We start from the raw sequence: 13,260 nt of genomic DNA, 5'->3' as shown, positions 1-13,260 counted from the left end.
GGCCACAGAATTTTCCGGCCCCTTCTCCCGAGCAGGGTCTCCCAATCTGGGCGAAGTGATCGGAAGTTTGAATGGCTGGCCGCACCCTCCACAGCGGGACCCACCATACCCAGGACCGGAAAATCCCAGCCATTGAGTTTCACACACAGCACTGTGATAGCGACCAGGTAATGGCTGGGATTTTCCGGCCCCTTTGCAGGTGGGACCCCCCCCCGCCCCCCGCAGTGGGCGAGGCGGCGCCCCAGCCAGAAGTCCATTGACTTGCAGCGGGACCGGAAGATCCCGGCAGCGGGTGGGTGTGGAGAATCCCGCCCAATATATTTTTGCGATGTTCATTGAGGGATAAATATTGGCCAGGACACCGGAGGTGACTCAAAAACCAAAATAATGCAGTTTTTGTTTTATTCTTTCGCGGGATGTGGGCAAGGCCCCCAGCTACTCCCTGCCCCTAATTGCCTTTGAGAAAGTGGCACTGAGCTGCCTTCTTAAACCGTGGCAGTCCATTCGACGTTAAAAGTCCAAAATAAAAATAGAAAAATGCTGGAAATACTCAACGGGGTCAGGCAGCATCTGTGGAGAGAGAAATTGAGTTAACGATTCTGTAATCTTTCTTCAGAATTTCGAAATGTTAGTCATGTTCTGATTTTGTGCAAGTGAAATGGGGGATGGGGGTGTGCGGGAAGAACAAAAGGGAAGGTCTTGCGATCGGTTGGAGGGCAGGAGTGATTAAATGACAAAAGCCAAAGTGAGTGGAAATGGGTAAAGCCAAAAAAACATAAGATGTGGCTAGAGGAGGTGTGAATGGCAGGGTTATGAATAGCTGCTGCCCAAAAGCAAAAACAAGCAAAAGAGAGGGAAAAATGAAAGAGGGAAAAGAATGAACCAGCAAAGAAAAATGAAATAAAAAGAGGGCAGAGGTTATGATCTAAAACTGTTGGGAGCTCAATGCTGAGCCCAGAAGGCTATACATTGCCAAGTCAAAAGATGAGGTGCTGTTCCTCAAGCTTCATAGGAACATTGCAGCAGGCCAAGGACAGAGAGGGCAGAGTAGGAGCAAGGCAGGCATTTAAAATGAAGCTCGGGGTCACACTTCTGGATTGAGCGGAGATGTTCTGCCAAGCAGTCACCCAGCAAGAACAACTTTAATGCACTGAAATGAAATGTTAATAAATAGCAAATGAATTAATGAAATGTCCCAAGGCACTCCGACAGGGGCATTGTGAAACAAAGTATGAACCCAATGGCATAAGGAAATATTGGCTAGGATTTTCCATGCCTGCCAGCGTCGGGCGTGTTCAGTGGCACGAGCGGACAATATGGCGCAATCAGGTTCACGACGGCATGAAACCAGTTTGCGATCATCCACTCAACCCGTCGATGGCAGGCCGCGTTTCCCACCATTGGACGTCGGGAACCTCATTGTAATACATCTGCATATCATTATTAGGCCTGCCCACCGGAATTGTTCTTCCCCTGGCCCGCTGGATCATGTGCCCACATCGGTGGGAAAGCATGTCGGTGTGTTTCACAACACCATAAAAAAAGGGCTTGCGCTTGGCGGGCTGCACTTTGAGGGGAAATCGGAGGTGAGTACACAGTAATGTTCCTCAGCGCTCACCAGGGTCACCTGTTGGATTTCAAAACTGAGGCGGGTTGGGTGAGGAGGGTGGGCAAGGGCAACACTGCGGTTGAGGTGACTTGGGGGGGAGTGGGTGGGTGGGTGGGTATCTAGGGCTGTCCTGCAGTTGAATGTAAAACACAAGCATTTGGGGTGGGGTGGGTGAGGGCGGATGGGCGAGGGAAGCGGCCACACATTAGGGACACCTTATATAAAGTGAACATTCCTCTGCATCTGAGACAGTTCAGGCACAGCCACATTGATATGATTGGAGTTGGGCTTCTAGCTTATCTGCCCACTCAACCAACGCAGAGACATCAAAGTGCCTCTGAGTGCTCCAGAGCTTTTCACCCCTTGGGCACAGACAGCAAACTAATGAGTGTTTTAGTGGGCTGCAGAATAGTTGGACGACTGGGCATGTTGTACAATCTCCTCGCTAAAGCTGGGCCATGGAGCAGTCACTGGTGGGGGCTCACAGCCCCTTGCAATGTCCGAATCCCGGTTTGGACCAGTCTCCCCCATGGTTCAAGCTAACGGTGCAGCCTTGCAGTGCGGGTTAGGAGAATGCCTGTGCCTGAGCTGAGAGCACAACATGCAGCCCAGTGGGCAAAGCTACTGCCAATCGGTCAGGTGGAGTGGGGCAGAGGTGGTTGGGGTTTCAGGCAGCCATGCAGCGCACTAATCTCTGGCCATCCAAGTGGTGGCCAGCACTCTCCAGGAAGCGTTAAGGGGCCTTCAGACTTAACCAAGAGAGATTCTTAGTACACCCATGCTAACCACGTGTCTCTCCCTTTCATCCTGCAGGAGGAGTACATCAGGATCATGGATCCTGGTGAACTGGCTGTATGCCTCATGGCGTACAGAGCGTGAAGACGACAGAGGAGAGCATGACTGAGGCACCTGTCTGCGCAGAGGCAGGAGCACCAACCTCAGGAAGAAGGGCCGGCTGGGGCTCCCGCACACGCCGCCAAAGAGCCACAGCAAGCCGTCGCTGGTCGGCACTTAGCAACATCCAGGGTCTATGGACGCTGCCTTTCATTCCTGCAGATGACCGAGAACGAGTGTCGCTGAAGACTGTGCGTGTCTAGGGAACTGATCGGTCACATCTGCACCTGCTGCAGGATTTGGCGCCATGGGGTTATAGAGGGCATCCACTGCCAGTGGCTGTGAAAGTGACAGCGGCGCTCAATTTCTATGCCAGTGGCTCCTTTCAGGGCTCCACAAGTGACCTTTGTGAGATATCACAAGCCTCCACCCACAAATGCATCCATGAAGTCACAGATGCCTTCGCGAGGGCACATAACTTTGTGCATTTCGCCCGGGACCAAGAGAGCCAGGGTGCAAAAGCGATTGGACACACCACAGGGCTGGACATGGGACAAGAGCAATTGTTCCCATTTTGGTATTCTCATTGTGACACGGTAATGCAGTATCTCCTGTACCCAGATATGCAATGTGAGTTGGTTCCAACTTAGCCCATATAGCTTCCATTGTACAATCGGTTGTCGCATTAAACCCACACCCGGCTTCCTCTGTCTCGTATATTGGAAGTGGACACACTACTGAAGAGGCCTCCACTCTGCATCTCTCTGAAGTGGTGCTCACTATATTATCTGCTATCTCTACTGCATATGGCAGTATATTATGATACCTTACACAATACTTCCCCCTAATTACCCCAATATTTTCTACCCTATATAATGTCTTAGTGGGTGTTGTTTCCAATATAACTGGGATTGCCAAAACAATGCCGATTAACATATTATTATTCACATCCCATTTAGTATATGCACGTCAGACCCCTGAGCTGGCAACCGGTCAAACCATGATTCTCGTGTAATGACAGGATAAACAAGTGTGCATTTGTTATCCACAGGGGCACCTCACCCTCATGAAGTTGTCTCAGGTTTTCCTGTGCCTGCTCGAACATCCATGATCCATAGGTGTTGCAGACGTCATTCCTGATTGCATCATCTGAGAGGTTTCTCTCTACATTAATCAATTTGTTAATGCTCCAAGCATAGCTCTCTAGTACAGTGGCCAAGCTCTGAATTATCCGTGTCAGGTCTTGGTCCGTACTGAGTTGCCTGTCCTGGATACCTTGTCCCTTCTCCAGAATTTTCTTAAGTTGAGAACTTAAGATCCAGACTTTTTGCTCCACTGATGCCAAATCAATCAAATTTGCTATTGAGGTCCCTGTTTGAAATACTGCAGCGACGTCACTAACCAGGCAATGTTTTAGCCGACCTATTCCCTGAACCGGGGTGGGGGGGCAGCCATGGGCCGCCCTCCACCGTTAGACCAAGCCGCCTGGGCTGTCACTTGTTTTACCAGAGCTGCACACAGTGCTCGGGTCTGACCTGAGCACCACTCAGGCAAGTCATTATCGGAGATGTTTAGAATGATGGGTGTACATGGTGTACATAATCATACAGAGTTTTGTCCGCTTTTCTCAACACTAGTCCATTCTCTGGTCCAGGGCTCAATGCTGGACAAGGGGGGTCAGTTAATTGCGGCTGTGGCATTTTGCCTCCACCTGTTAGGCCAGTTTGCGCTGTTGTTGTAGCATCATTCCTGCGGATTCAAGTACAAGACCTCCCAGTCATCACTGGCTGGTCACGATTAGTTCTGTAAAATAAGATCAGTTAGTAACATGCTTCAATTGCAGCCAGTGCTTCCCTTTCATATCCACACAGACACAAGTAGCGCTAATCATTGTTATCTCATAAAGTCCTATCCGCTTTGGTGCAAAACCTAGATTCTCGGGCATTACCTTCACTATTACCCTATCCCTCACTTTTGACATGTCCTGGGAGGACCATCCCCCTTCACTTCTTTCCTGGTCTGCTATCTCCTAACCATTCCATGTCCACGGGGATCTCTGCCTCTGGATCTTTGCTTATCTTCCCCTGTGCGGTTCCAATGTCTGAGGTGATGGCCAGATTATCAAATTCACTTCCCTTAAAACAGTTTGTATATTGTGTCCTCTTCTTGTGTACTCTATCTCCTACCCTTAATCATTTCCTCATACCATTTTACACATGCAATAGCTACTATCTTAACGTTCAGGTTGTCTGGACAGGCTTTACACTCCAATAAAGCAGTCTCATAACATTTCTAAATGGAAATCAAACATTTTTAATAGATTCCAGAGATTTACACATTTTGCTTCCTTATCTTCTCCTCAAACATTTTATTTTCTCAAAAGTAACCCACTAGATTGTTTGGTTTATTTTTGTGTGGTCTTGCTAACCTGTAGTGCAACTTTTAGTGATTAATGTATTTGTACTCTGAGATCCCTTTGTTCCTCTACCCCACCTAGACTCCAAGTAATAAGTGGCCTCTCTGTTCTTCCTACCAAATGTACTACCTCATTTTTATCTGTGTTGAACTTCATTTGCCAATTATTTGCCCAGTCTGCTAATTTATTAATGTCCACCTGTAATTTATGGCAGTTCTCAGTATTAACTATACCCCCAATTTGGTGTCATCTGCAAATTTAGAAATTGTGTTTTTAATTCCAAATCGTTAATGTAACATAATGTGGATAGCAGTGGTCCCAGCACTGATCCCTGCGGACACCACTTCCTACCTTCTGTCAGCCTGAATAACTACCCTTTATTCCAACTCTCTACTTTCTGTCTTGATACCAGCTAACAATTGATTTGTTCCCTGACACCATATTATCTGACCTTATTCATTAGTCAATGATGGGCACCTTATTAAAAGCCTGTTGAAAATCCAGATAAATTACATCTACTACATTACCATTATCTAATCTCTCGTTTCCTCCTCAAAAAATGCAATAAGGTTGGTCAATTTCCCTTTTGAAATCCATGCTGACTATTCATTACTAAATTTTTATTTTCTAGATGTGCTTCTATTCTCTCTATTAGTAGAGATTCCATTATTTTTCTTCCTGCCAATGTTAAGTTGACTGGTCTATAATTCCCTTCTTAAATAGAGGAATTACATTAGCTATCTGCCAGTCTTCTGGCAGTACACCTTTTTCTAACAAATTATTAAATATGAGTAGTAATGCCTCTGCTGTCTCCCCCCTGGAATCTTTGAAATGCAATCCATCTGGACCAGGGTTATTATCGTCTTTGAGTTTGATTAGTTTATAATACAGCTCCTCTTTTTTATTTAAAATGCTCTTTGACAGTATGCATCTCATGAAACAACGCTTTGTGCCTTGGTGGTCAACTACGTGTTAAACATCACCTGGTGCGGCTCAGAAGCCCCACTCTGGCAGGGTACTCTCTGCCATGTTTGCTGCAGGGGAAGACAGTGGGCTGAGAAGGTGCACGATTCACTGGCCCCTGATTTCTCTGGGCCCCCTTCTCAGCCAACTGAGCTTTCTGTTTCTTCTCGCCTCTTCTAATGTCCTTTCAAACAGTCAGCCTCCAGAGATCACGGCCGTCAGTGACTGTCTCCCAGTTGTCAGTGCCAATGTCCACCATCTTCATATCTCATCTGCAGGTGTCCTTGTAACAGAGGTTTGGATGCCCAGGAGGTCATGACCCATTGGCCAGTTCACCATACCGAAGGTCTTTGGGTATACCGCCATCATCCATCCAATGAACGTTGCTGAGCCAGCACAAACATTGTTGGCTTGGCAATGGGTTTATGCTGATGAAATTAGCACATTCCAGGATCTGAGTTGGTGACCTTGTCCTGCCAAGAGATGCTCAGGATGCACCTGAGACAGTGAAGATGGGAACTGTTCCGCCTTTTCTCCTGTCTAGCATATGTTGTCCAGCTCTCACCCATGTAGAGGGGTGTGCTGAAGACACAGGCTTGGTGGACTCACAGTTTGGTGTTCTCAGTCAGGTTGCTGTTGTTCCACACTCTCTTACTCAGCTTGGACATAACAGCTGCAGTTTTTGCAATGTACCATCTGATTTCAGCATCAAGTGACAGATTGCTGGTGGAGCCAGATATGTGAAGCTATCAACAAGCTCCAGTGTCACATTGAGCGCGCGCCCGCCAACAATTGAAAGGCATATTAAGGTGATTAAAATTATAATTATAAGAAATTTTTCACTGCCCATCCAACCTTATGGCCAATTGGCCTTTGCATCTTTTAGGAAACGTCATCCACGGGCAGGCTGAGGTTTCCAACAGCAAATAAAAATGAAATAAAAACTTTAACATTTCATTAATAACATGTGACAGAGTCAGCTTCCCGGACGTGAGGGAAAAATCTTCCCGTGTGTGTGTGTGTGTGAGGTGATGGAGAGCACCTTTTCAGCTGAGTTGATGAACTGTTGATTTTTATCTGGGGAGGCAGAATGGGTGACATTGAATGAGGGCGGCCTTTCTGCTTTGAATGAAAAGGCTTCAAGGGTTTCAACCTAACCCTGGCGCACACCAGGGAGCGATCTGTATTGTGGCCAGCTAAAAGTGTTGAGAAATGCTGTTTAGAATTATGCCTAGTGATGACCAGGTCCAGTTGATGCCAATGCCTGGATCTTGAATGTCTCCAGGACAGCTTGTGGCCTGGTTTGTTTTGAAAGAAAGTGATAATTACACAACGTTTGTGGTGGCATCCAAAGCTGAAACAGTCACTGATCATTTTCATTTATCATTCCCAAGCCAGGATGCCCGAAGCCAGAGATCTATGCCCACTCTTGCATTGCTATCCCCCAGTGGGTAAAGATGTTCTGTTTTGGGGATTCTGTTGATAACAGTGTCAATCTCCTTGAGAAACTAGTCTGTCATCTTTGTGAAGCAGTGTTGGCGCATAGATACTCATTAGGTTAACTGGCCCTGTTTGAGTTGAGAGGCAGTTGGAGAGAAAACACTCTGAACCATTTGTGGGGAGTTCCATCATTGAAAGCAGAGAGTTCCCTCTGAACTCTCCCCCTGCCAGATGAAAGTGTAATGTTTTTTTTCCAGTGATCCACTCATTCTCTTGTAGGGAAGCTATGTCAATCAAGCCTATCAAGTTTCATGTTGATCTCAGCTGTCTTATGTGCATTATCGACCAGCTGCATGTCATCCATCAGTCCGGTGCACGTGGTCCTTATGTTCCAGCTTGCTGATAGAAGAGTTGACATCTTTTTTCATTTGCCTTGGTGTGATGGATTTGGTCCAGTAGGTGAGCAGAGACTCTATGATCCAAGCACCCAGTGAATCAGATGGACTTTGGTGGGTCAGCACCTTACAAATCAGACTGCCTGACTTGGCGAATGGAGGCTGACTAGTGGAACATAATGAATGCCCCACTGCCAGAAACAGCCCGTTGCACCTGTTGTCTACACCAATCAAGTTGGGCTTATTGCTTGTGACTGCTGTGCCCCAAGCTGTGTTAACGCTGTATAGCAAAGCTGGAGTATTCTCTCCAGGGTACAAGTCAGGGCAAAATTTATCAAGATCATGGGCTGCCCAAATGTCAGGATGCCAATCTCAACCTCCCTGGTTGGGTGCAAAGGAATGCAGAGCACTATATTCCGCACTGGCTTTCTTGCAGGAGTTGCCAGAAAGATACATGTTTAGACACCAATGATCCTTTGGGCTCCACTCCAGATTTTTATCACAAACTTACTCCCTTAGTCTTTGACTCTCTCCAGGTATCCCCAAGGTGGTGGAGCTATTTGCCCACAGCTGGGAGTTTGGTTCATGACAGCCAGGGTGTGTCTACAGAGTGAGCGCCTGGGGGACAAATCTCCTCTGAGCTCCTCAGAAGCTTTAACCTGAGGCCACATGGGACCTGGTTTGTGTGTGTCGTCCTGAGGGGACACAGCAGAGGACTTGCGGATAGAGAGGCTGTGTACTGACAGGAGAGACTTCCACATTTGGCTCTCCCTTCGGCATTGCTGCTAGCCAGCAGTGTGGACTGAAAATCAGCAAACTAGCACAAAAAACAGCAGGAAGCACAGCAATACTCTCCACTTACACAATAGACCCATTATAACGACCTGCTGGACAAATTTTAAACGCACTTATCTCATTACTCACCTCATCAACCAATGTCATGTCGACCTGTTCTAGCTCTCTGGTATCACCAATTGCTGGGCTGGCACTGTCTCCAGAACCAAAGAATGGTCTACAGGTCGACATGCTTAAATAAGACTTTGACTGGTCAATTAAATATTTCTATGTAGTACATCAAGGCCAAACATGCCTAAGCTTGAAGAGTTCATAACCAACAGTTCCAACTGTATACACCCCATCGTACTTCCCCTGCTAACTCCTTCTGCCTCCCTGCCCCAAGAACAATTAATGGCTGGAACAATCTTTCACAAACGTTCACCTCCATGCTCCCTAAGGATTCATTTAAGAAAAATCTGTTGAACTTTTTAAGTTAATATCACCATCGACTGCACTTTGTATACCAGCAGGGAGTTGTCACAGGTGGTGAACAAAGTCTATTCCTTAATTGGCCCTATTCCACCTTCCACGTTTTTTTTGATGTGCAGTAAAACATTTTACTATGTTGCTTGGTAATTTGATTCCATAGTTTCTCTTTGCCTTCCGAATTTTTTTTTTTATGTGTTCTAATCTCTGTGCATTCTTTCTCACCATGCATCATCCGAACAGATGGAGATGGAGAAATGAGGAGAAGGGAACAGAGTCCTTATACAATAGAAGCAGGGTTCGAAGAAGAGTAGTCAAGGTACCACTGGGAGTTAGTGGGCTTATGGTGAGTACTGGTATCGCACCCTATTTCCCCAATGCTGCTTTGCTTATCTATTGGAAAGAAAAAAAAAAGTTTTAGTTTGAGATGTCCAATCCGAGCTCCAAATTTTTCTTCAGGGACGGGGACCACAATGAAACTTTGCCAACATCACCATGATTGGACTTCACACATTCGAAACTCAAAATAATCAGCACAGGCCAAGAATTTCTGCTTTGTATGCAATTACATTCCTGAATTATTTTGCTCCGTTTGCTGCTCAAACTCATTTGATTATCTGCAAACAAAATCTGCCACAGACATGTTGGGCAGAGTTTCAAAATGTAACTCTTAAAAACTTAAAACAGATTAAGGAATATTTTTTAATGTAAGAGTGGTAACTTTGTGTATTGCAGCTTTATTAATACAGCTGAAATGGGTTTATCACTAAAAATAAGCATTTTTAATCAGATTCAGTCCACCTGGCTTGCGTAACTCAATATTAAATAACTGAAAATGACTTTAAAAAAATATACAGAACACTTTATACTAGATTCACTGGTGTACAATAGTCAGTTTCTGGTAAATTAAAAAATATTTAAAAGCTTTTAAAATTTATCCTTGAGCCTGAAAAACTAGCTTAATTTTTAAATATGCACAAGTAAGTAGCAGAACTTGTCATGGTAATGAATTCAATCTGGGGTGTGGCCAGTTTTGTGGTCAGGGTCAGCTTGCAACACAATGTTTTCTTAATCGAACGCAAAAGCCCATCTTCGACAGCAGAATAGAGGCAGCTTTAGATCTTTAAAGCAATGACATTTAAACAGCTTTTCAATGAGTTGGCAAAATGGAAGACGACATTTTGAAATCAATTTTAATTAGAGGGGATGGCAGTGAACAATGAAATCTCATGCCCAATCTTACTAGCAGCTTTCGATTAAAAAAAAAGACAATACTTTGTGGTCTGAACAAAAGTACTCAATAAATAGAAAAATTGGAATGCCACTAAAAGACAGCAAATTATAGATTTCAACTGAAAGTTATGATGCAAAATTGCAGCACATTTAAATGACAATTTACAGCAGTTGTTTACACGGCAGTAATGGGTGGATTCTGTGCGCTGGAGTTGGTTTTGCAAGATGGTGACTCAATCTTGATCCCGCACTCTTCGACAGATTTCACTGGTGAACTCAGAGCATTTAGAATTGCCTCCAAGATCTTTGGTCAGCACCTGTAAAAAGATCAATATGGCTTAGGCTGGATGAGATAAATAGGAAGAATTGCTGTGGTCTGATGTTCTCGGTCATGTACAATGTCTGTTGTGCCCCGGTGGAAGGTACCCACCAGATCAAACTTTCAATAGGAAATCTAACAAATTCGATTTGGTAAGAAGAGCAGCACATCATTTGATGCCAGATTAGCTTATCAAAAACGATGGTAGTCACTCTGGTTAACTATAAGCTCTAAAAAGGGAAAAGAGGTTTCCAGTCATGTCAACCAAAGCTAAAATTCTGCAGCCTTTAACTTGGAAAACAGCTTTTATTGTATTCATAGTCTGTAACATAGCAAAATATTCCAAGGCACTTCATAGAACGCAGGGTCAAACAGGATGTAGAGGCTGCAAACAGTCTGGTTCAGCTCAAAACAATGGTCAAGAAGGAGAATGGAATCAGTGGTTGGGGAGCAGAGTTCATGGTGGGGACCTATGACTATGCCTTAGGTCTTCCCAATAGTTAACTGAAGGAAAGTTCAGCTCATCCAAGACTGGATGTCCCTGTTAAGACGTGGCAGGTGATATGTGCCAGGCAGACCAAATCCACAAGGGAAACTTGGCCACACTATTACAACGGTTTTGCAATTTATATTTATTACGAGACGATTTGTGCACTGAATTCAGAAGTAGTGAGTAGAGATTTTAAAAATTAAATTGAAACATCAAAAGAATTCAAACACAGGCATAAGATTAGTTACTTGATATTATAACAAATCCCCAAATTCCTAATTAACCTGACCCCCAACTACACACTCCCTTTAAGGCAACAGTCCAAAATAGATTTTTAATTTAAAAAAGCAATCCAGCAAGGTTACCACAGCACCCACTTGACAGTAGAATTCCAAAGGCTTTTAACACAACTTTAGTTACTGGACACAGACTTCTGCAAAAGTGGCTAAAGGCTGTTTCCCCAAGGCTGCTTTACACAGTGTACCTTTCAAGATGTTACACGGCCACCCCCAACCTTCCATCCTTCCTTATATATGCTTCTCTCTCTTTGTGTAAAATCCCATTGTTCTACATGTCTTTGGAAATTTACTTTTCTCATAATATAAAAATCTTTCATGTTGCCAATATGGTCAGTACCTTAGGGAAAAATAAATGTTATGCTTAGCTTTGCTTAACTTAGTTGTAAACATCCTAGCGTCCCTTTGAAAATCCAATAACCCCTTCACTTATCTAAAAATGCAAATTTCATTCACATCTACTCTGTAGAACCCTCATCCTAGCTTATCCATCTCCATTTCAAGTCTGCTTTACACTTAACTCTTAATAATTTCAACCTTGCTATCTGACTAATTCAATTAAATCAATCACACAGACAGAACCATCCACACTCACCCATAAACCTATTATTATTAAAAATATTACAGTCTTGTGACATCCCAGTGATCTAAGAGGGGTACTGGAGGGGATGAGAGAGGTGGTGGTGAGGTAGAATTGGGTGTCCTCAGCATACATGTGGAACGTGAAGTTGTGTTTTGGATGCTGTTGTTGGGGATGGCAGTAACTAGATGAGAATTAGGAGGGGGCAAGGAAAGATCCCCGGGGGACTCCAGGCATAACAGGTGGGTGCAGAAAGAAAAACCATTGCAGGAGATTCCTAGACCACAACTAGTTAGGTAAGAGTAGAATCAGGCAAGGTAGTCACACTGAGCTGTACAGTGGAAGTGAGTTGTTGGAGAAGGAGGGAGGCCAACTATGTCAAAGGCTACAGCGAGGGCAAGAAGGATGAGGGGTGAAAATATTCACAACCAGAATGAATGACACTTGTAATTTTGATGAGAACATTCCAGTGCAAAGGCAGGAGTGGAAATCTGATTGAGATTTAATGTTTGATTTATTATTCAGAAGGCATCAAAGCGAGTTTGAGGTGAGGGTGATTTTTAGCAATTTAAATCCATTTTTTAAAAAAAACATAATGTTCAAGCTGGATATTCAACCAGAAGTGTTAATGGAGGAAAAACTCATCTTAACATTGAAATCTGTTGGGCTGTTGAAAAGCAGCAAAACCAGATGGTGCTATGAAGAAACAATGGGTGACATTTTCTAGTAAAAAGGAGAGAGAGGCCTTGATGAAGTTACACAGAACTCATGGGGCTGGTCAGTAAAGGATCAGGAAGTTTGCCAGCTAGAAGTTTGAGATTTGATCTATCCAACCAATCATTACGGTCTCCAGGTGGTACAATTTACTGAAAGGATGTTTAAGTGAAATCATGCGGGCTTTAACTTCAAGTTTTAAACAATACTATGATCTATCACCATCATCATCATGTTCTAAGGCTATCATCGATAGGTCAACAAGGCCAGGGTGATGCAACATCCTGTCCACCAATGAAATGAAAAAGGCATAACAGAAGCCGTTAAAGTAATTTCGTTACTGCAGACGAGGAACGAACCCAGCTGATCATGGAAGGAGACATGCAGCTTAGGGAACCAATCGAGGAGAGTGGCAGTCAAGAGGAAACTCAATTCATCTTCAGAAGAATATCAGCTCAGTGCTCAGAATTAGATGTTTAAAGGGAGCTGACTCATCGCCAGAATATTTAAGAGGAAATCTAAAGTTTTGACATCTGAAGAAATTATCTTTATTAGATGGTGTATCATAAAGGAAGAAGAGTTATGCTGGATAAATACAACACTTTTTTTCTGATTGTTCTGCCTTTTTATTACAGCAGATTCCTCACCATGATAAAGCAAGAATACACAAACCAAGGCCTTTCAAACCTCCTACACATGAAAAATTTA

General features: G+C 44.2%; 1 protein-coding gene across 3 annotated transcripts in view; it reads right to left on the bottom strand.

Annotated features, from left to right (window-relative positions):
* Positions 1-9,605: 9,605 nt before the first annotated feature.
* idh3a (isocitrate dehydrogenase (NAD(+)) 3 catalytic subunit alpha) overlaps positions 9,606-13,260 on the bottom strand; it is a 28,116-nt gene continuing 24,461 nt past the window's right edge. For all 3 annotated transcript variants that reach the window (XM_078532513.1, XM_078532514.1, XM_078532515.1), the window contains one exon: positions 9,606-10,470. In XM_078532513.1, the coding sequence (XP_078388639.1) occupies positions 10,387-10,470 (84 nt within the window). In that variant the 3' untranslated portion in view covers positions 9,606-10,386. The remainder of the gene's footprint in view (positions 10,471-13,260) is intronic.

This window comes from Cetorhinus maximus, chromosome 30 (assembly GCF_964194155.1).
Source record: "Cetorhinus maximus chromosome 30, sCetMax3.hap1.1, whole genome shotgun sequence".
NCBI lineage: Eukaryota > Metazoa > Chordata > Chondrichthyes > Lamniformes > Cetorhinidae > Cetorhinus > Cetorhinus maximus.
The sequence above is the reverse complement of the archived record's forward strand: the minus strand, read 5'-3'. Positions and strand labels throughout refer to the sequence as shown.